This window comes from Clinocottus analis, unplaced genomic scaffold (assembly GCF_023055335.1).
Source record: "Clinocottus analis isolate CAN_PGR_092001 unplaced genomic scaffold, fCliAna1.0.p SCAF_15, whole genome shotgun sequence".
Taxonomy (NCBI): Eukaryota; Metazoa; Chordata; class Actinopteri; order Perciformes; family Cottidae; genus Clinocottus; species Clinocottus analis.
The window spans coordinates 16,966,971-16,988,227 of record NW_027175876.1 but is presented as its reverse complement, the minus strand read 5'-3'; the positions used below and the strand labels follow the sequence as shown (position 1 = coordinate 16,988,227).

The following is a 21,257-nucleotide window of genomic DNA, read 5'->3' as shown; positions in this document are numbered from 1 at the left end:
TTTTCATCTATTTACCTCATTATTTTACTATTTTAGCTAAGTTATTAAATGTTTTTGAGTTGACCTGGCAACTGCTTTTCATATATTCTAAATGGCAAAGAATTTTAATTGAATAATGTACCAAAGACCTATTAGACCAATGATTTATTTTGAATTAGAAATAATTTGTGGATGTTTATTTACCTAACAGAGGGCATGCAAAGATACTTTAACTGGAGAAACATCCTGTTTCCATAGCTTTCTCATTGCAAGAGATCCGTGTGAGCGTCCTCCCAACACTACAGCCAGTATTCATACTGTAATGTCTCTGCACAACCACAAGATGTCCCCGTTGAGACAAAGTGGTTCATGAAATACTCCTAAATCCACAGACGAGTGTTCTTTGATTTTCATATTTTTCCAAAGAAACATCATTTGATGTGTTTTTCAGGTGGTTTACAACGCCAGTTACACGAGATGGAAAACATCAAGTGGACATGACGGAAAGGCCGCAGCGTTCACCCACAATACTGATCTCAGGGTTCTACTGGAGGCGCGAGTCAGACACGTGAACAGCAGACTAAACTAAAAGCTGAGGGATTGCATCATCGCCAGAGCTTCAGGCGAACATAAACAGGCGACCTCTAGCTGCTGTGCAGATGTGGAACATGTATACTATCTATTGATCTGAACGGGTTCACACAGAGGACAGTACTTCCACTACACTGTGAAAAAGAGAGGAGGCAGGAGCTTTAAGAATAGGGGCATTTATTTTACAGAAACCATACACTTTACATAGTTGTCACTGGTCAACTCAAGTTCATGGCGCACTCCGTTTGGCCATGGTTACCTTTAAATTTTAAGATTGGATGTGTGTGAAAAGAGTAACAAAAGAGAGAAAAATAACATCTTATCGAGGATGAATAATATGAGCAGACACCATCTCCATCCTGGTGAAACGTCTCTTGTGAAGAGTTTGTTTTGTTGGTCAAACGACCAGTTTTGAGAATCAAACAGAAATTTGAGAATCAGGGCGTACACCAGCCCAAAAAAACACAATCATTATTAAAAAAAGACCATTTTAACAACAGTATCAGTAAATTGACTACCAGCATAAACCAAAGAACATGAGGGTTTGTACAGATAGAAGGAGAAAGAGGCGTAGAGGTGGATGGGGCTACTTTGGAGGGTCTGTGTTGATGCCATATTTCTCTTTTAGAAGCTTCAGCTGTTCCTCTTTCTTCTTTGTGTCCATCTTCTGGAAAGCCTGCAAAGTGATTTAATAAACAAGGAGAAAACTTGAATGAATCTGGAATGGCTGCATGTTTAAATATGTTTATCTTTTTTTTATTTTTATTAACCAAATATATTATTTTCTCCAAAACTATATTTTTGTTTGAGCTTTACAAAAGCAGATCCCACAATTGCACTTTGACCTGGTGACCCCTACAGACACTGGAATGGTGATACGTACTCTGTTTGCGTTGTAGTAGAGGACCACCAGGTAGCGGTTGCAGACGTTGAAGCCTGACAGATGGTCGCAGGCGTTCTTGGCGTCAAAGATGTCTTCATAAACCACATAAGCTGTTCCTCTTGATTCAGGTGTGTTCCCTCTAAGAAGAGAGAGAAAGAAAAAAACAAACACGTGACCACAATACCAAAATAACTCCAACAAAAATACACATTTGAACGGAAAACGAGCAGTTTCTAATCTATTTTACGTAGGATATTATTATAAATATACGGACAATATTTCTATGTAATTCTTATTGGTCTACACATTTGTGAAGCATCAATTGTGACAGATGTCTAAAATAATATCCGGCCATTGTCTTTCAGGCGATGTTTTCACTCTCTGAATAAAGATTAAATCCACATTGAACTGCCCTTTGAAAGAGATAAAACTCTGCTCTGACATCCATTTAAGCTTCAGAATGTCATTGATGAAGCCTCATGACTGGATGGCTGTTGTAAAATATTACGTATTACACAACACTTGAAAGTGACTACAGCAACGTCTTTGGCTTATTTCCTATATTGCCCTCGATATGATGTTGCAACAACAACAATAATGATCCAATCTGCTTCACACTGCAGAAGTGCACAAACACCTACGTTCTGATTTGGCGGATCGGTCCATATTTCCCGAAGATGTCGTACATCTCCTCAGCTGTGATCTTGTATGGAAGGTTCCTGACGTAAAGGATTCGGTTCACCTCCGGAGGCAATCGTATCTGCAACAAAGTTAAATATCTTTTGAGACAATAATTCAACCAGAGGAAACTATATGACGTAATATCGTCACACATAGACGTTGATAAAATCTGCACCGATAAAAGTCTCGTTACTTAACGTAATGACCATTGATGGAGTCCATTTTAAATTGATATAAATAATGATCTGGTGTTTAAGAGCCCGTTTATCACATCTCGACCAGATGAGCCTCACACTCGGTGTTGAGGCACCAGCAACCACACTTAGCTTGCACGTTGTCGCTTTTGATGCAGTATTATTATTATGTTTAAGTTAATGTTGCTGTATTTACAAAACAAATAAACAAATGGTGACACATAAGCAAGACACAGAAGCAGCGTCAGGCGTGATAAAAGCAAGAAAGCGGCGAGTTTTAAAACAAGTTAGTGTGATTGTTTTTAATACGTTAGCATGCTAGCATTAGCCAAATGCTAACGCCAGCTCCTAGCCTAACTACGTTAATACCATTAGTAATTTCCCTCAGAAATCAGCAGACGTGCTCAGACTTACATTAGCGCGTTTTGCTGCTTGCATAGCCATGATGAAATATTAGTACGTGTAAAAAACACCGCTGAAAACAAACACGCCGTATCCCGACTCTCTTCTTTTAGTTGTCAAAATGGCAGCGGTGTTGTCCGATGGTTACGCACTTCCGGTTGTTCTTCTTCTACTCTGGCGGACTACAAACAAACACTGACGGTACATGCCGCCACGCCACTAACTGAACCGGAGTGTGTAACATCAACTATAATGATACTACTAATTACTACTACTACTACTACTACTACTACTACTACTACTACTACTACTACTACTACTACTACTGATAATAATAATAATACCGAGAAAACTCGCTTCTCTCATTTCAGTATTTGAGATTAATACTCTTAGAGTATGCTGTCAATCACAAATAAGGATGCTCCCATCTTTCCTCTATTTGTGATTGACAGGTCTTGAATATGCTATAGCAGCTATGGCTTCATATGTGTTCTCCTCTTTTGCTTTTCTGTAGCTTTATGCGAAGGTAACTGTGGCCTCATTACGAACATGCTATCCAAATTTTACTTTGAGTACTAACTACATTCATTAGATAACTCGGCCGCTTTTTCGACATTGTGGTGCAATGGCTCCCCCTAGTGGTGCATTACAGCTAGGGACGTGGTGAATGGATCGGGTGGGAAGGTCATGTGTGTGCGCTTGTTTTCTTTCTAGAGCCACATCTTTATTGATTGTAAAGTGATCACTTTCATGTAACTGAACAGTTGCCATAAATTAAAGGTCCAACTATTAGACTGTATGTCTGTCAGGTGGGGATTCTATTCAACTTTCTTTCACTTCACTTTTAATGAGCTACACATGGATGTCAGTTGTCCCAGTGCAGAGTTTTATTATAATAAATATATAATTGATGGATTAATAAGCTTTTATACATAGATGTTCCTATCAATCTTTGGTACTTGACGATTTGGAGTGCATTTGTGTTGCTCAAAGGCAGTTCAATCATTAATCACTGATTTGCGTTTTTTAAAACGTGTGGCAACATTCACACACACACGCACGCACACACACACACACACACACACACACACACACACACACACACACACGCACACACACACACACACACGCACACGCACATGCACACACACACATGCCAGAGGTTGCAATGCAAGAGACCTTCAGATTAGCGTGAGACTCTTCGAGAACAAACCATCTAAAACAAAATAGCCTTTTACTAAATAATCGCAGAGCAGTTGGTGTGGCAGGTCACAGGCACATGAAGAAATGATCACGGCCCTCCTCCCATTTGTATGAGTGTAGTGGTTATTATGCAAGACCAGTTCTGTGTTGTTATATGCAAGAATCAACCCATGTTCAGTCAAACATTTTAGAGGCGCAAAGTCAAGCTGCTGCTGCTGTCAGCAGAATGTGACTCAACAGATGGTTATGATGATGATGTTTCCTTTGCTTTCTGTGTCGGGGAAGGTGCTTGTGAAACAACTGAGGCAACACCGACAGCAGTTACACCAGAGGAAGACATAGTTCACTTAAGGGTTGGTCGGCAGCCCAAGCACCCGGGAGTCTGTCCTAGTTATGAGTCTTGTTAGTCAGTTTACTAAGAAATATATAACACAAACTATAGTGTAGTTTAATCTCTGTGCATGTGTCAGAGGAAAAAAAAACACTCTATCAGCCATTTATAACTCACAGTCATCTGTGGCCTCCGTTTTTTGTGTAAACGTTTAAATAATTGCATGTTAATGTGTTCTTACAGCAGCAGCTAAGTAGGAGAGGAAGAAGCGGTCACCGGTTTCTTTAGATAGTCCACCTGCAAACATATATATATATATATATATATATATATATATATATATATATATATATATATATATATATATATATATATGCTTGGACTACCTTTCAATGGATCTGCTTCTTGTGTTTGAAACACTTGTGTGCATGAGAATGTTATTTGCTATGAAAAAATAACTAAATATATCTCCTTCTCCTATTCAATTTATTTTGACTCAACTGGCTTTATGTCGACTTAACTGGTAGATTGTAAGAAAGAAGAACAAAAGGCACAAGTTCAATTTAGTCTAATCCGTGTGCCAGAGTAACATTTCCGGGTTAGGGGCAAGGTTGGTCACAGTTTGGCGGCGCGCGCACGGTGGCGAGCTCACGCCAGTTGACTCGGTGAACACGTTCAGGCGGCCGCGAGGGGATTCGCGATAATTCAGTAACCGTGTGCGACCGTCGCTGCGTGTTGAAAAAGACTCTGAAAGAGCTTCTGAAGTACAACGGGTGAGTTATTAGTTCACTGCCAAGCAGCGATATGTGTAAATCAGTCGTCACGCTAATCTGCACACAGTTAGCGTCGAATTAGCTTAGCACCTGTAACGTCACCTGCCAATTTAGCGCGAGGGTCTGCTTCAAAAGTACGTTAACTCGCTAACTAACGTTAGCTGCCTAGCTTGCATCCGAACGGAACAGTAGCTAACTGTAAACATTTCGTTAACTGTGCAGTCCTGGTTTGTTTTTGTCTGTAAAAACTGTCGAATTAATTGCATATTTAAATTAAGCCGTCGAACGGATCAAACCAAAATGTGTAACATTAACGGTAACTGAGTTGCTAGCTAGCTGTTTGGCCTGTCGGGTATCATCAACTGTTGCGTACCCCTCCGACAGATGGTTTTGCACCTTGACTGATGATTTTTCAATGTGTTTTGTTTATACCAAAATCAACATAAGAATTTGAGCCTCTTCGGGGGAGTGCTAATTCTGTTTCTTTCTCCTTTCAAAATTGACGTAAAGACCGTAGCTTTAACCATTAAACTTCGCAATATGCGACTTCAGTTTCAACTCCGTTTGCTCCCTTCAAAGTAAAAGCACCGGATCTCAAAACCGGAAACCAGATACATGTTGCTTAAAACATGCAGCAAAAACAACAAAATTGATTAAAAACACATATTGAGTTACTTGCATCAATTCATTGGCTTGTGGTTATATCCCTCTTATTCCTTCAACTTATGTTAAAGGTTTCTTTAGAGAGCTAACACGCCAGATTTAACAGCTATGTGCTGCTGTTTTTTTTTACATTACTCAGGGTAAGGTAATCGCAGCTTGTGTTTTTCCCTTTCGGTCTCAATTTGTGTCGTGGACAAAGAATTGTCACATTACTGTCAGGAAAAGTGTTTCTATCTGTATTTGAGTGATTTGTTAATACTTAATTTCTAAAAAGTATATTAGAAATATAATATAACCACAGATAACAGGGTTTTTTTTCCAGATGGGAAAAAGTTATTAGACCAATCAAGTAACAGGTTGTTTAAGTATGCAGTATTTTAAAGTTTGAAGATCAAGTAAAAGTTATATTTGTTTTAAATTTGACCAACTCATGTTAACAAACGGATATGACTTGCATGGTTTTAAGTGAGTCTGTTGTACTTATTTTCTATGAATATATTGTCCCACTGTAGACTAAGTTTTGACTTTAATAATGTTAATAGTCTTTATGGCTTATGGGTCGTGAGTACCGTAATTAACAGGCTGCATGACTGCTAATGGTTGTGACAGAAATTTGGCATGCAAGGCCCTTCAAGATTTACAAAAAAACATCATTGTACTGCACACTCATTGTTAGTGTGCCACTGGTGAAGCCATTGGCCTACCTGTAGAATTGCATCTTAACTCCTCAGTATTTATTTGCATGCTATTGATTAACAGTGTTGTGAGTGCTTGTTTTTTTTTTAATGTGCTATGGGCCTGTTTTTAGATTTCCCACTGACCCTGCTCAAAGCAAGATTTATGCAAGGTCTGCCATCTCCTGTGTGAATTTGAAAACAACAAAGAAGCAGTGAGTATTTTGAATGTACAACAGCATTTGCTGCAATTGATTGAATTGGTCTATTACATATATGCACATTCCTGGTGGAATGTTTTCTTCAGTCGTAAAATCCTTTTAAACACTTTTGTAGGTTTTCATCTAATGAGCATACTTGTGGATGTATTAACTGGATTTACCATAATGGTTGGTATTTCATCCTTTTTTTTTCTTTTTTTAAATTTTTTTTTCCCAGTACTAAGAGGAAACAACCTTAGATGTGTATTACAATGTAAGCTTATTAAGGAGATGGTCTGCAGAATGTTCTTGTTAAAAAAACATTGACGGGATCTTAAACTAATTATCTTGGCCATGCAACAATTTATAACATTTGTGGTTTGATTCTTACTATATTTTGTGTGTAACTGCAGAGTTTACATTTGTGATGCACCGTTTTAGAAGAATACCAAAAAAGTATTTATGGACAATAATTTTAGGAGTTAGTGGCAATGTTGTGTTTTTGTGTGTGTATTTTTTCAGAAAACGTCCAATATTCACACCGCTGTGTTGATGAGATGAAAAATCATGGGAAGCTGGAATACATGAAACTATCAAAATGTCTTCAATCCCAGGACTCCCAACCCAACATTCAGATGTAACAGTTTTCATTAGCAGCGTCCACTTGAATCCCCTTTGTGTGCTTGTAGAGTTCTGGGGGAAATTTAGCGAGGAGCGGACAGCAGATTATAGGTGTCTTGCCAAAGAGATTCAATCTCCTGGAAACATATTTCAAGAGTTTGAAGGAAATCCTGGTGACCAGTGCTTGGCTCAAGTAGACGGTTCTTGGTACAGGTCTCGCATAGTCTCCAAAAATGGCTTAAAATACAGTGTGTTCCTCTTTGACAAAGGGAGGACACATAGTACTACCAGAAGTCAGCTGGCCTGGGGCGAGAAGAACTATTTCCACCTGCCACCCGAAGTGGAATTTTGTGTCCTAGCCAATGTGTTACCACTCTCACCTGATAAGAGATGGTCCCCAGGGGCTCTTGAATTTCTAAAATCTCTCTCAGGAAAGTCTATGAAGGCACATGTGCAAGATCTACTTGTGCTGCACAGAACATTTCTCCTGCATATTCCTTGCATATCAAAACAAATGTATGAGATGGGATTAGTCAGGAAGCTGTCTCCAGATATGTTTCAGGACTTTGTCCTTATGTCGCTGCAGTCCCACAGTGGAATGGAGGTGTCTCCGGAGAATCAGATCTCAATGGCAGCAGGTGAGCAACTGCATAAGAAAGAGCTCTTCATGTACCCCGAGTTGGCGGCAGGAAGTGTAGAGACCGTCATAGTCACAGAAGTGACAAATCCCCAGCGGATGTTTTGCCAGTTGAACGTCTTCTCACAAGAGCTGAGAAAACTGTCGGGGAAAATTACGCAGTGCTGTGAGGGAAGAATAGCCAATTGCATTGTAAGCCCAGAAATGATTGGGTTTCCGTGTGCTACAAAAGGAAGTGACGGCAAGTGGTACCGCTCTGTTCTACAACAGGTATGCTCAAACAACAAAGTGGTAGAAGTGTTAAACGTTGACTATGGAACAAAACGGTTAGTTCAAATGAAGAATGTAAGACCACTGGCTTCAGAGTTCTTCAGGATGCCAGTTGTGACTTACAACTGCTCCTTACATGGAATCATTGACAAAGGGGTTGGATGGACAACCAGCCAGATTGACTTCCTCAAGAACCTTCTTCTGCACAAGACAGTGATTGCCAAATTTGAGTACCAAAGCATCTCAGAGGGTGTTCACTATGTCACGCTCTATGGCGAAGACAACATAAGCATTAACAAGCTGTTTTCTTCCAAGGAGAGCTGTTTTCTGGAGAGTGAAAAAACACTTGGAGATTATGCAATCTGCAACACTGCATCCAGTTGCAAGCATCCAGCTCAACCAGAAATACATCCAAGAAAGATGTTGACTGATGGACAAACTGTAGAGGGAAAAGAATGGAAAGGAATATTGAGATTGCCAACTGAAGAGCTCTCTCTCAATTCCTCACATGTGGCGGCAGTTCATCACATAGCTGACCCTTCAGAGTTTTGGATCCAAACACAGAGCTATGCTGATAAGTTTGATGAACTGATGGACAATATATACCATCGGTACAAAGACTCAGATAATATAGATATGGTGAGCAATCCAACAGTTGGCCTCTACTGTGCTGCCAAGGCAGAAGATGGTGAGTTCTACAGAGCAACTGTGGCAGAGAGTAGCAAGACACAAGTCAAGGTGTTCTTTGTCGATTATGGAAATACCGAAGTGGTGGACAGGAGTAACATCAGGACTCTTCCTGACGAGTTCAAAAAGCTGCCATGTCTTTCACTAAAATGCTCTTTGGCTGGTGTCGGGCCAAAAGATGGGAAATGGAGTCAAAGTGCTTGTGAGTTTTTCATCAAAGCGGTTAAAGATAAAGATCTAACTGTACACGTAATAGAAAAATATGGTTGGGGTTATGTTGTTCAACTAACAGATCCTAAAGCACAGGGAGAAAGAGATCTCAGCACACTGATGTATAGTTCTGGCCATGCTGAGACGCAGAGACAACTCAAAACTAAAATGACCACACAACCTGCTATTCCGCCACAACTCCTAGATGCTAGGCTCTCGGGTGTATACAGCAACAAAGGGATGTCTTTCCAGACGACCGTGAACACAGTTGCCGCTGTCGGTAAGGATAAACAAATTCCTACATTCAAGGAGCACATGTTTCCCATTGGAAGTGTCATTGATGTCAGGGTGTCCCACATTGGAAATCCAAATGACTTTTGGTGCCAACAAGTACAAAATACAGCGCACTTGAAATTGCTCATGCATGACATACAGGCTCAGTATGCTGGCAGTGAGTTCCAACCCAATGTAGAAATGGCGTGTATCGCTCGCCACCCTGATAACCAATTGTGGTACAGGGCCCTTGTAATTTGCAAACGTGAAAATCCCCAAGTGGATGTTTTGTTTGTTGACTATGGCCAGACGGAGACAGTCTCCCTCTATGACCTGAGAAGGATCAGCCCACAATTCCTTTCCCTGCAAGGTCAAGCTTTTCGATGCAGTTTGTTAAACCCTGTTGACCCCATGTCTGCCATAAATGAGTGGAATGGAGAAGCGATAGCAAAGTTCCACAGCTTTGTGGAAACGGCGGCCTCCAACTTTGTCATTTTGAAGTGCACCATATATGCTGTCATGTACAGTGAGCAGAAGATCGTTTTCAACATTGTGGATCTAGAAACTCCCTTTGAGAGTGTCTGCACCAGTATTGTCAACCTGGCCAAAAGTGCACCTCCCAAAAAAACTGCTGGGCCATCTTTCCGTCTGGACACTTACTACTACTCAACGCACAATATCAAAACTGGAACCGAGGAACAGGTCACAGTGACGTGTGTGAACAATGTCGATGAGTTCTACTGCCACCTTGAGAAAAATGCTGATGTGATAAAAGATCTCAAGATCAAAGTGGGAAATCTCTGTCATCAGCTTAGGAATGTAAAGCTCCCAACTGTCTTTGGAACTTTGTGCTTTGCGAAATACACTGATGGGCACTGGTACAGGGGACAGATCAAGGCTACAAAGCCAGCAATTCTGGTCCACTTGGTGGATTATGGAGAAACTATTGAGGTGGAAAAGTCTGACTTGCTTCCAGTTCCCAGAGAGGCTAGTGACATCATGTCTGTGCCTGTGCAAGCAGTTCTGTGTAGTCTCTCTGATGTCCCTGCCAATGTTCCCACTGAGATGAACAGCTGGTTTGAGACCAGTGCAACAGACTGTAAATTCCGAGCCCTAGTAGTGGCCCGAGAACCTGATGGGAAACTACAGGTTGAGCTGTATCACGCAAACACTAAGGTCAATTCTAAGATCAAGAAGATGTTTCAGACTGAGAAGCACACAGCAGAGAATGTTGTCCCACCTCAGAGTGCACTCAAGGCTGCAGTAAATCATTCCCAAAAGATTCCAAAAGTTGTCCCAGAACAAGCTGCAGAAATGCAGGATGCCAATATGAGTCAGCGGTCTGCTTTAAAGACTTTGAACTATGTTTGTGGAAATGGCCGAAAGTTTAGACATGCTCCCTTTAAGTGCTACATACCTCCACACAAAAGACAGACATGTAGAAGGACACCAAGTACTACAGAACATGTCCCGGAGTTGACAGGTGCCCATATTGGACCAAGAAAAGAAAGTCTTTCCACAGAAACTAAGCCACTCGAGTCCAAATCCCTTGGCACTGAGTTTCTGAAGGAAAGTGTTGTGGAAAAATCCCCTGAACTGGCAGACCTACCATCAAACTCTATCACATCAGATCTGGAAGCAGATGTTTATGTCTCGCACTGCAATAGCCCTTCAAGTTTCTATGTGCAACTTGTCAGACAAGAGGATGACCTATTCTCCCTTGCGGAAAAACTAAATGATCCCCAATCCACCTCCCAAACCAACATTGTCAAAGACTTGCATCCAGGTGACCTCGTTCAAGCAGAGTTCGCAGATGATTCCTCGTGGTACCGAGCAGTTGTAAGGGAGATCCACGGCAAAACGATGGCTCTTGTTGAATTTGTTGATTTCGGAAACACTGCAATGGTGCCAATTTCCAAGATTGGCTTACTTCAAAAGACTTTCTTGCAGCTTCCCAGCTACAGCACACACTGTATGCTGAACGAGGCTTCTGGTCTTGGAAAAGAGAAAGTGCTCGACCCAAAAGCACTTTCGGCATTCAAAGAAAACATAGGTAGTAATGGAGAAAAAGTGCTCAAGTGCCACTTCCTCAGGCAGTCAGGATCTGTGTGGGAAGTCAGACTTAAAGACTATGATGGGAATGTGATGTTTGAAGTTCCTCCTACTTGCTCAACTGATGATTCTGAAATTGCCTCTAATGAACATGAACAAGCCAAGGCACAGCCTAAACAGATTTGGCAGAACGTGCCAGAGAACTCAGATAAATCACCACCGAACTCCTTGCTACGTTACCACCAAGAAGAGATGTTTGAGGGACAGAAGTTAGAGGTCTACATCACGTCTATAAGTGATGCTCTGACCTTTTGGTGTCAGCTCACAGACTCAGAGGACCTTGAGAACATTACATTAAGTGTCTCAAAAGTGGTGGATGCAGATTCTGCCGAGCTCAAGCACATTCACCCAGATTCTATCTCCCCTGGCCGCCCATGTATTGCTCTCTTTTCAGACGATGGTTTTTGGTACCGTGCGGAAGTCATAGACAGAGAGGAAGATAGACTGTCTGTTCTCTTTGTAGACTATGGGAACAAGATCCAAGTCAACTTTACAGATTTGAGGGAAATACCCCCTTACCTGACGGAAATTCCTCAACTGGCATTCTTGTGTGAGCTGGACGGCTTTGATGCTTCACATGGATCCTGGCAAAGCGGTGCAGTAGATGCGTTGGTAGTGCTTACAACAGACAAAGTGCTACAGCTGACTGTCACGAGAGTAATGAGAGAAGCAGGAAAAATCAAATGCCTTGTGCAGTTGGAATGTGAAGGCCAGGTGATAAATGAAGCACTGAAAACCTGGTGGAAGAGCACTACGACGAAAATCCAACCTGGTGCTTTTGGACTTGCCCCTCCATGCCAAACACATTTGCAATCTAAAGAGCAGAGCATCGGGGAGCTTGATGACCCCCATGCAGATGTTTTGCCATGTGATGGTGGCATCAATGAAACAAGGTTACCTAACCACCATAACAAAGATGCCCAAGGTATTATAACCTTGAGCTGTAACAAGGGTGAGGTGGAAACTGACAAAGGAGTTAAAGAGGAGAAAATAAACATAATTGGGCCAGATGACTTAAATTCTCCATTGAATGAGAACCCGCCGGAGGCCATAGACGAGTCACTGGTCGTAATGGCTGGTTTGAAGTCTCTGTCAGGAGAAGTTCCTACCTACAGCATGGAAAGCAGCATTGACATACATTCTTCAGGTAAACACATTCATATCTTCTAGCTATTGTTTCTGATAAGTAAACTATGTGATGCATTCCTGCCTATCAAATTAACAGCTAAAAATAATTGGCATATGTAAATCACTTTAATGGGGGTGAGGAACTTTTTTCTTTGCATTTCCAGATCTGATTAAAGACGGCGATGACCGCAAGGTTATCATGGCAGGGGATAAGTCTCTAATCAGTACGACTACAGTGAAAATGGTAAGCTCTGTGACAATGACGAGAGTATAAAAGTAAATAGGTGTAAAGTTGTTTGTACTGCTGACTTGAGCACATATGGGTTAAAATCCAATTGGGTGTTGCATTCTTCTAAAGGTTTCTCGTAAAGCATTCTGGCCCGAAGAGAGCGTTGATTTGCTTGAGACCCATGTTCACATTTCTGAAGACTCAAAACAGGTACATGGCATTTTTTGTGTTGCTACACACAGTTTACTCATGAAAAAAACTGCCTTTTCCTCTTCCATTGGTTTAATTGGTGCCTTCTGTCATCTTTTAGATTCAGGCAGAAGTGGTGGTGCCCTACTGTGTGCTTCCTGCATTTGGTGAGAGGTTCCTTCATATTACCATGAAACACTCAAACAGTGTAGGCTTATGCCAGGCATGAAAAGCCCTCACCTTTCGGCGAAATTCGCCGTTTTGAAACCAAAATAGGTGACCTATGTGAATCGTGTAGATTCAACAAGTTTTTTTTTTGGGGGGGGGGGGTGTATTTATATTCAGTGATGCGCGTGCCAGAAGGGAGCGCGAGTGCATGGTAATATAATATTTGATGGTATATCTAAGTTAAGTTACCCAGGAGCTCTGTTGACATAGACTTAGCTAACGTTAGCTCCAGCTTGATGAATTGAGTCATTGAACGCAGCAGGAGAGAACGCGACGTTAGCCAGCTAGCTAACGCTCCGGTGGAAAGTTATTAGCTAACGCTTCTGTTAATGAGGAGCTAGATTCGGAGGTGAGGGAACTGAGGGGCCAATCACACACGACGAGACTTTTTAAAGCGCAGCCGCCTAAAAACTCCTTGACAAAAACGCACCGGGCGCTTTTCCCAAAAACTCGCAGAGCGTTTTTAAATTATTATTTTTTTTTAAAGAGAGTACGGCGAATACCGCGAGTTGTTTCTGGATGACGAGAGCTTTCAGTTGTACTTTGGGCTGAGCAGGAGTCAGCTGCAGCGTCTCCTGAGCAGCAGAGTCGTGTTTCCATCTAGAATTGTAAAACTCTTTTACATGTGTCACTTTCACACGTTTATGCATTCCGTGCATTTTACTTATCCTTATTTTTATTTTATTTTTTGTTTTTTATTCCCTGCAGAATTAACTGTAAATATTCAATACTCCCAATTAAATATCCACGCTCCCTCCTTATTGCGGTCCGTTTCATATTTAGCATCAAATGTTTGTTGTGAAATATTGTATTATTACCCCGTAATATCCTTCTCACCTTTTTCACCCCTGACCCGTTTTCATGCCTGGCTTAGGCTTTAAGGCAAGCTATCACATTAGCGTTTAACATAATTTACACTGGCCTTAGGTAATCAGGAAGACTTTGTTTAATAGACTATATGTAGAAAGTAGTTATCAACTCTGGAAATGACAGGTGTCAAATATATTTGGATAACTAAAATTAGTGTAATTTATAATACTGTGTGTTCTGAACATACTGTATTTTGTGATTGTGATCATGTACATAGATGTTCCTTCAGAGCAGAAGATTGACATAGGAGATGGTGTCCCAGAGGCGGCGCTTGCATGTGTCACCGCACCTGTTGAGGTAATGTTGTGGAAAATCTGCATTTTGAATGTCGTCATTTTCCCGTGCTTTTTGTAGTTATTGTGCAGAGTAAATTATTATGGTTTGTGACCAATTAGATTGTTTTACAGGACACAATTGACATAGTGTGCTGGTCAATGATTGATATTCTGTTGTTTTAGAATGACTTGATGACTGCAGAGGATAACGTGGCTCATCATGAGGATGGATATTCAGGTTTGATGACATCTCCGAATATTTGTTTGCCAAGTGAAATCGTTTGTTTAATGGCTTTTCAGCCTTCTCCGTTACTATTATTACTAATACTATTATTTTATCAAATAAGAATTCAGTGAATTGATTTCTATATATTCTTTTGTTATACAAAGTCAAGAAAGCAATGTTTATGTCGAGTCTAATTGCTTGCCTATAAAATAATGATCCCAGTCTCTTCCAACCAGTGATGCAAACACTTAATTAATTAAACACTGGTAATGTGTTGATACTCAAAGCCCTGGTATTGTATCGTAACACATATATGCAATTTATGTGTTTGTATTTGCAGTCCTGCCATTCAACTTGGACACAGCAGCTATTGAGACACAGACCTGCACAGCTCCTCTCCAAGATTTAGTAAAGGATTTGGATATGCAGAATTCTGAAATCGAACTGTAGAAGTTTTCATATCTGACGTGTGAATTTTGCCTCTGTTGCTCAGGGTGACGGTTTTGAGTTGGCGACCTGTTCGTTTGAGGTGGCGACCTGTTCTGTGGAGGACGCGACCTGTTCTGTGGAGGACGCGACCGGTTCTGTGGAGGAGGCCACCTGTTCTGTGGAGGAGGCCACCTGTTCTGTGGAGGAGGCCACCTGTTCTGTGGAGGAGGCCACCTGTTCTGTGGAGGACGCGACCTGTTCTGTGGAGAACGCGACCTGTTCTGTGGAGGACGCGACCGGTTCTGTGGAGGGCGCCACCTGTTCTGTGGAGGAGGCCACCTGTTCTGTGGAGGAGGCCACCTGTTCTGTGGAGGAGGCCACCTGTTCTGTGGAGGAGGCGACCTGTTCTGTGGAGGAGGCCACCTGTTCTGTGGAGGAGGCCACCTGTTCTGTGGAGGAGGCCACCTGTTCTGTGGAGGAGGCGACCTGTTCTGTGGAGGAGGCCACCTGTTCTGTGGAGGAGGCCACCTGTTCTGTGGAGGCCGCCACCTGTTCTGTGGAGGCCGCCACCTGTTCTGTGGAGGCCGCCACCTGTTCTGTGGAAGAGCCCACCTGTTCTGTGGAGGACGCCACCTGTTCTGTGGAGGAGCCGACCCGTTCTTCTGAGGAGCCGACCCGTTCTTCTGAGGAGCCGACCCGTTCTGTGGAGGAGGCAACCCGTCCTGTCGAGGACGTGGCCTGTTCTTCTGAGGAGGCGGCCTGTTCTTTTGAGGATTCTTTTGAGGAGGCAACCTGTTCTTTTGAGGATGCGACCTGTTCTTTTGAGGATTCTTTTGAGGAGGCGACCTGTTCTATCGAGGAGGCGACCTGTTCTGTCGAGGAGGGGAGCTGTTTGACAGACGACTCCACAGGTATCGGACTTCAGTGGCTACTGAATGAAAAGGAAAATGATGTGCGAGGCATGCAGTGTGATTAGGAACAAAATATTTGTGGATGCTCAATTCAACATTCAGACATGTAAAACTTAATTCTCAACGTTATGATCACCTATAACATTTATGTGTCACTGTGCTGTCAGTTCTTTACTGCTGCCCCAGAACGCAGCAGACGTGATACATGTGCTTGATTAAGTTCTGCGCTAGGCTAAATGCTAGCAGAGTTTTGGTAAGGACGTCTGAGCTTGAGCAGCTGAATATGAATACAATCTGACGGGCACACCCTGGTTTAAAAACTAACGTATGGAATAATTTTGCTTCTCCCGCACAACTCGGATTGCAACTTATTTTGCAAAGGATTTGTGCCCCTACAGTCAGTGAGAATCAGAGCTTTGTTACACACTTTGGAACCGAGATGCAACATTAATCTCAACGTTTTACGGCCACAGCGAGGCTCTACAACTACACAAAAGCTAAATTCAGAGGAAAGCAGGTTAAATGGGCGTAAAATGCTACGTGTAGACATCTGTTGCTACAGAATCTTAAACGCATACTTTATCACTGCATTATATTTGAATTGGTAATTGTTTTATAGTTGTATCGTAGCCCTCTGAGTCTAAATTAAAATGAATCGGGTGGTGCATAGAGATTCCCGCTCCTAAGTGTCATTATCATCAAACTTAGCAGTCTTCTCACAGCCCCACTTTGTCGTAGTTGACAGTGAATGCAGCATAATGCCTTAATACGTACTGTGTTATCAATGATTCAGCTTTTTTTTTCCCACTTGTACTTTAGACGAGCCAAATGATGACTGGAAAATGACCAGTGCAAGAGACGATCGTCTCAGCAGTACATCAGCAGAGGTAATGTCCATGTATAGTATATGTATCTGCACAGTTTCTTCAGAGGGGTTGAGGCTTTTTGGTGTATTTGTAGCTTTTAGGTGTATTTGTAGGCTATTCAACTGTGAAACTGCAAACCACCATGAAAGCCAATATTCAAATAGTAACTGCTGCGATCATAAACAAATACAGGGCTGGTCCAACAAAAGCAAACATTTGCGGGGGATGTAATGACTTGTAGCCAACAACAGCAGCTCACATGTTAAATTCAGCATAATGAACATTTCATACAGAACCAATTCCACAGTACAACAGAACCGTGCTCTACTGACCACTTTGCTGCAGTTATTTATTTGTTTTACCCCCCCGAAATATTGGTTTCATCCAACTCCGTAGTTGAAGTGTTGCACTTTTTAATTCTTCTTTTTTAATGTAAAAAAATCAGCTTGAAGTGTTGAGTTGCCTTCATTGTAGCTTGAAACGAAAATAAGGGGACTGTAATGAATTGGTGAATGAAAACTTAATTTTAGTCAAAGAGCATGACATAACTATTAGATTAGACTATTAGAATTGATACAGCATAGTGTCGCGATGTTGTATCGATACACAGAAACAAAGTATTGATCTTTTAATCAATTATGGGAGGCATCGGGGAAAGAAATGAGAAATGTGCCATCCGCGTGTAAATGAAACGTCTGGACTTCCATAAATAAAAACGCTTTGCATAACCGCAGAGATAAGCCCCGCCCCCTCTCCGGTGCGTCCAGCTCGAATGACGCAGCTCTGTAGACTGTAAAAACATATGGTTCAGTTTGCCAGGTGCAACATTTATAAGGTGTTGGTCAGTTTGTCCCATTTTCTGCAATGAAAATAATTGAAGTGAGATGAACAGACTGAAAACTTTTATCCTATTAGATGAAATATGTTGACAGTTTTCCTCGTAGATAAATTGCAATATATCACAATACTCAATGTATCGCAATACCCAATGTATCGCTGTATCGTGATAATATCCAAATATTGTTATAGTACATCGTGATTAAGTAATGTGATAATATCGCATCGTGGTACTTCTGGTGATTCTCACCCCTAATGACGACTGAAAGAGATGTGCAGTGGAAATGGGCATAGCAGTGAATTGATAAAGACGGCAAGTGAAAGTGGATAAAGCAGGAATACAAATTATTAGAACTGTCAATTTGTTTAAAATTGTATTTCTTCGTCTCAGAATCATTACATTTCTGACATTTTAGGTCCAACATGATTCACTGCGTCATTGTGGAGAGCTTCAACAACAATTACCTGGTGAGTCATCGCTAATATAATATGTTTAATACACTTAGATAGCCTAGAATAGATACCGCAGGTTTAATATGCTTAAATATGTGGTGACAGTTAAAAAGAGTTAAGTTCTTTTAAAGGGGAAAGTGTGTATTATCCTCTTAACACTGGAATTTTAGTGGTAACTTCCTCGAGCTTTGAGCCGTCCACGAGCGGTCTTCTTGGTCTTCTTGGTCTTCTTGGTCCCCACAAGTCACTGTTTATGGCCCGTTGTGTTTTTAAATGACAGTGTGTTGATGTGCACTAGATATTGAGTCTGATGGCGATTGTCTTCACAGAAGCTTCATCACAGCATGAAAGAGGAGACCTTTCCCTGCAGGAGGAGGCCGACCATAACAAGGTATGGTAGAACCAGATATATGTCAAATTAAAATATTTTTTAAAGCAGTTTGAAACTGTATTGATTATGAGCCTAAATACTGTTGTGACTGTTGTCTTCGATACAGCCTGAAATGCTTGATTAGATATAAATAAGAGTACGCAAGTCTATGCACCAATCAGATATCACGTTCTATCATTTATCAGCTCATTTATGTGTGACACAGAGGAGAAAGGAGAGGGATGGCTAATTCGTTAGCGACTTCCATCATTGACGTTGGACGTAGCTCTTTAAACCAGGGCATGTGATGGAAGTTATTAACGAGTGAGCCATCTGGCTTCCTGCTCATCTCTGAGTTGCACATGATCGCTTCCGATTGGACAGATGCCAAGAGGCAAATGCAGTTTCAGCTTATAAGATTGTTTTCATCGAGCTGGTGTGTCTTTAAGGAAGCTCTGGATTGATGTCATCTATTTGTGTTCTGTTTTAGAATGAAGACGAGGCCTCGGCTCTTCACCAAGATCACACTTTTGGTTGGTTAACATCTTTTATTGTTTGTCAAAATGGAATGACGAAGTGAAAACATTCCTCCTCTGCTCGGACCTGTCTATATTCTTCATAGTATATTTTATTACATTGAGACACGGGATCTTTGGGTCACCTGCCTCTGTGTTTGCAGCTCGGCCGGCCGACACCGAGCCACAAGAGAACGCTGCCTGCTGTCCAGATTTGGTAATGGAGATCAATAAACACAATTCCAGAAATGGACAGTTAAACATCACATCAGTGACGAGTGCATGTCTTCTGTGCTCTTCAGACCGACCTGATTGAAGAGGTGACCTGTCTTGTCGAAGAGAACTGTCAGACAGACGTCTGCAGAGGTCCCCCACTTGATGAACAACAAACTGCAAGTCAGGAGACTGAGCAGCTGGCGCTAACACCCCCCAGTCCTCGAGAGGTAACTGTTTGCATTCAGGAAAGAAGATGAAGCCTTTTGGCAGCGTCATTGACCCGCTGCTCCTCTGTCTGGCTGTCAGAGCGATACCATGACGCCCACGCGAGCACTGACTCTATACATGAATATAAACAGGATTCTGATATTTCAGAGAAGCAAACGATGCTGTTTTAAGGATGTTTAAGGGGCCGATTACAACAGACGCGACTCTCAAAAACGCTTGACTTCTTTCACCATCCACAATGTTTATCAATGAAGATGAAGAGAATCTGAAACGTCTGCATGAGTCTGTGCATTAGAGCCATATAGCTGGACGATGATATACAATGATTGACCTGCGTTAAAGGGGCGGGGCTTATTACAGAGTTGATAAAGTGTGTATTGATAACGTTGATCCTTAAAGTGCTTCATGGACACAAGGTGTGTGGAGCTACAGGTGGTCTTCATCATGGTACTATGAAGCTGAAGACTCACTGTCATTAATGTTAATTCGGCACTCATGCTTTGTTTCCTATGTGGGGTTGTTAAAGTGTCGACTGTGCACTTTATATGCTGTGACGTGAAGTGCAGCATAACAGAAACACATTGTGCAGCAGATGTTGAACAGATAATAACCATCACAAAGCTTCTACTCAATCCAGCACTGCACACCATCCCAGTATGGTTTTATTAAAGCAGCGGCACATGGATACCTTTTTAGATTCATACCTGGACTTCTTTGATCTGCTTTTGTGAAAGAGGTTCCTGGAAAAGATCTTTAGCTTCTGAGAGATTTGCTAACAGGACAATTTTTTATTTTTCCAGGATTTCACCGATGGCGTGCTGAAAGAAGACGTATGTTCGTCTGCAGATGACAGTTTGGGTAAGTAATGCTGTTAATAATTGACATTAATAATTATATAGGCCTTAGGGTAAATTTAAGTGAAATGTAGCAATTTTAGCATGAAGTAAAGTGGGATACATCAAAGTGAGTAGTACCAAATACTTAGTTTTACTATCGAATGAAGCTTTATACGTCTCATTTCAGGAAGTCAACACCCTAAAAACAAATCCTTTCATACATGAAACCTTCAAAGTGATTCATCAGGTATTATGAGTTAACCCTCTTTTCATTATGAACTTTCTTTAATCACCATCCCCCCGCGCAGCCGTCACTGGAATCTGATTCTGCAAAAAGTATAATACTATTTTGAGGTATTGCATTAGAAAACCTGCATGGAAACAACCTGCGCAGCTACGGGAGCAATTTAGGTTTAAGTGCCTTGCTCAAGGACACATCGACATGGGCTAGCGGAGCCGGGGATTGAACCGCCGATCCTCTGATTGAATTCCTGCTCACCACTGAGCCAGAGTCGCCCAGCAGGGTTGCCGCAGTCTTATGACTTTAAAGTTGTGTAGCGTGAGCGCTGCTGTGCAGGATGTTGTGTATCTTTGGTTATCTGTTGCATGTCGTATCAAATAACTTCATCTTTGTACTTTTTCTTACAGAGGCCCAGCTGTCGAGGTTAACTCATCTCTCTCTGATCGTCAACGATGGCTCTGCTGAGGTTCTGCGCGTTGAGCAGCAGCCAGAGAAGTAACCGCCTTCTGTTGACTTCATTTGCCTTTTTATGTTCTAACGCGTTCTGTTCTTTTCTTTCTGTAAATGCTCAACGGCAGCTCATCTTTTTACTTTAGCTATTTTCATTGTTCCTGTTGGAAAGTAACCCTGTGGTTTGAAGTAATGACTTAAATAGCAGTTTGTTTGTTGTGTTACAGCTGATCTGTTGTGATAAACTGCCACATAATTACTTGGCAAGTACTTTAGTTAAATAAAAATGTTTCTGTATTTTGTCTGGATACATTCATGCGTTAAAGAAATATTTGAGTTGGCAAAATAAATATCAGTACAGATCTATAGAGTCCTG

The 21,257-nt window shown here is 41.6% G+C and overlaps 2 protein-coding genes across 4 annotated transcripts; one reads left to right on the top strand and one right to left on the bottom strand.

The window, feature by feature from the left end:
* Window positions 1-730: 730 nt before the first annotated feature.
* On the bottom strand, window positions 731-2,875 carry sf3b6 (splicing factor 3b, subunit 6). Its single transcript, XM_068577201.1, has 4 exons — window positions 2,743-2,875; window positions 2,095-2,213; window positions 1,454-1,592; window positions 731-1,246 (listed from the first exon to the last, which is right to left on the bottom strand). Exons 1-4 carry the CDS (start codon window positions 2,770-2,772, stop codon window positions 1,157-1,159), a joined length of 378 nt encoding a protein of 125 aa, XP_068433302.1. The 5' UTR covers window positions 2,773-2,875; the 3' UTR covers window positions 731-1,156.
* A 2,030-nt stretch (window positions 2,876-4,905) lies between these two features.
* Window positions 4,906-21,247, top strand: tdrd6 (tudor domain containing 6). 3 transcript variants are annotated; one of them, XM_068576973.1, is made up of 19 exons: window positions 4,906-5,037; window positions 6,509-6,589; window positions 7,097-12,531; window positions 12,677-12,756; window positions 12,871-12,951; window positions 13,052-13,097; window positions 14,246-14,325; window positions 14,487-14,541; window positions 14,870-14,937; window positions 15,023-15,192; window positions 15,277-15,869; window positions 16,689-16,756; window positions 17,989-18,040; window positions 18,355-18,416; window positions 18,886-18,928; window positions 19,075-19,127; window positions 19,213-19,353; window positions 20,155-20,212; window positions 20,839-21,247. In XM_068576973.1, exons 3-19 carry the CDS (start codon window positions 7,173-7,175, stop codon window positions 20,928-20,930), a joined length of 7,101 nt encoding a protein of 2,366 aa, XP_068433074.1. In that variant the 5' UTR covers window positions 4,906-5,037; window positions 6,509-6,589; window positions 7,097-7,172; the 3' UTR covers window positions 20,931-21,247. The 3 variants fall into 3 exon arrangements, with proteins under 3 accessions (XP_068433074.1, XP_068433073.1, XP_068433072.1); XM_068576972.1 differs by adding an exon at window positions 6,711-6,763 and having other exon boundaries at window positions 15,023-15,869; XM_068576971.1 differs by having other exon boundaries at window positions 15,023-15,869.
* The last annotated feature ends 10 nt before the right edge of the window (window positions 21,248-21,257 follow it).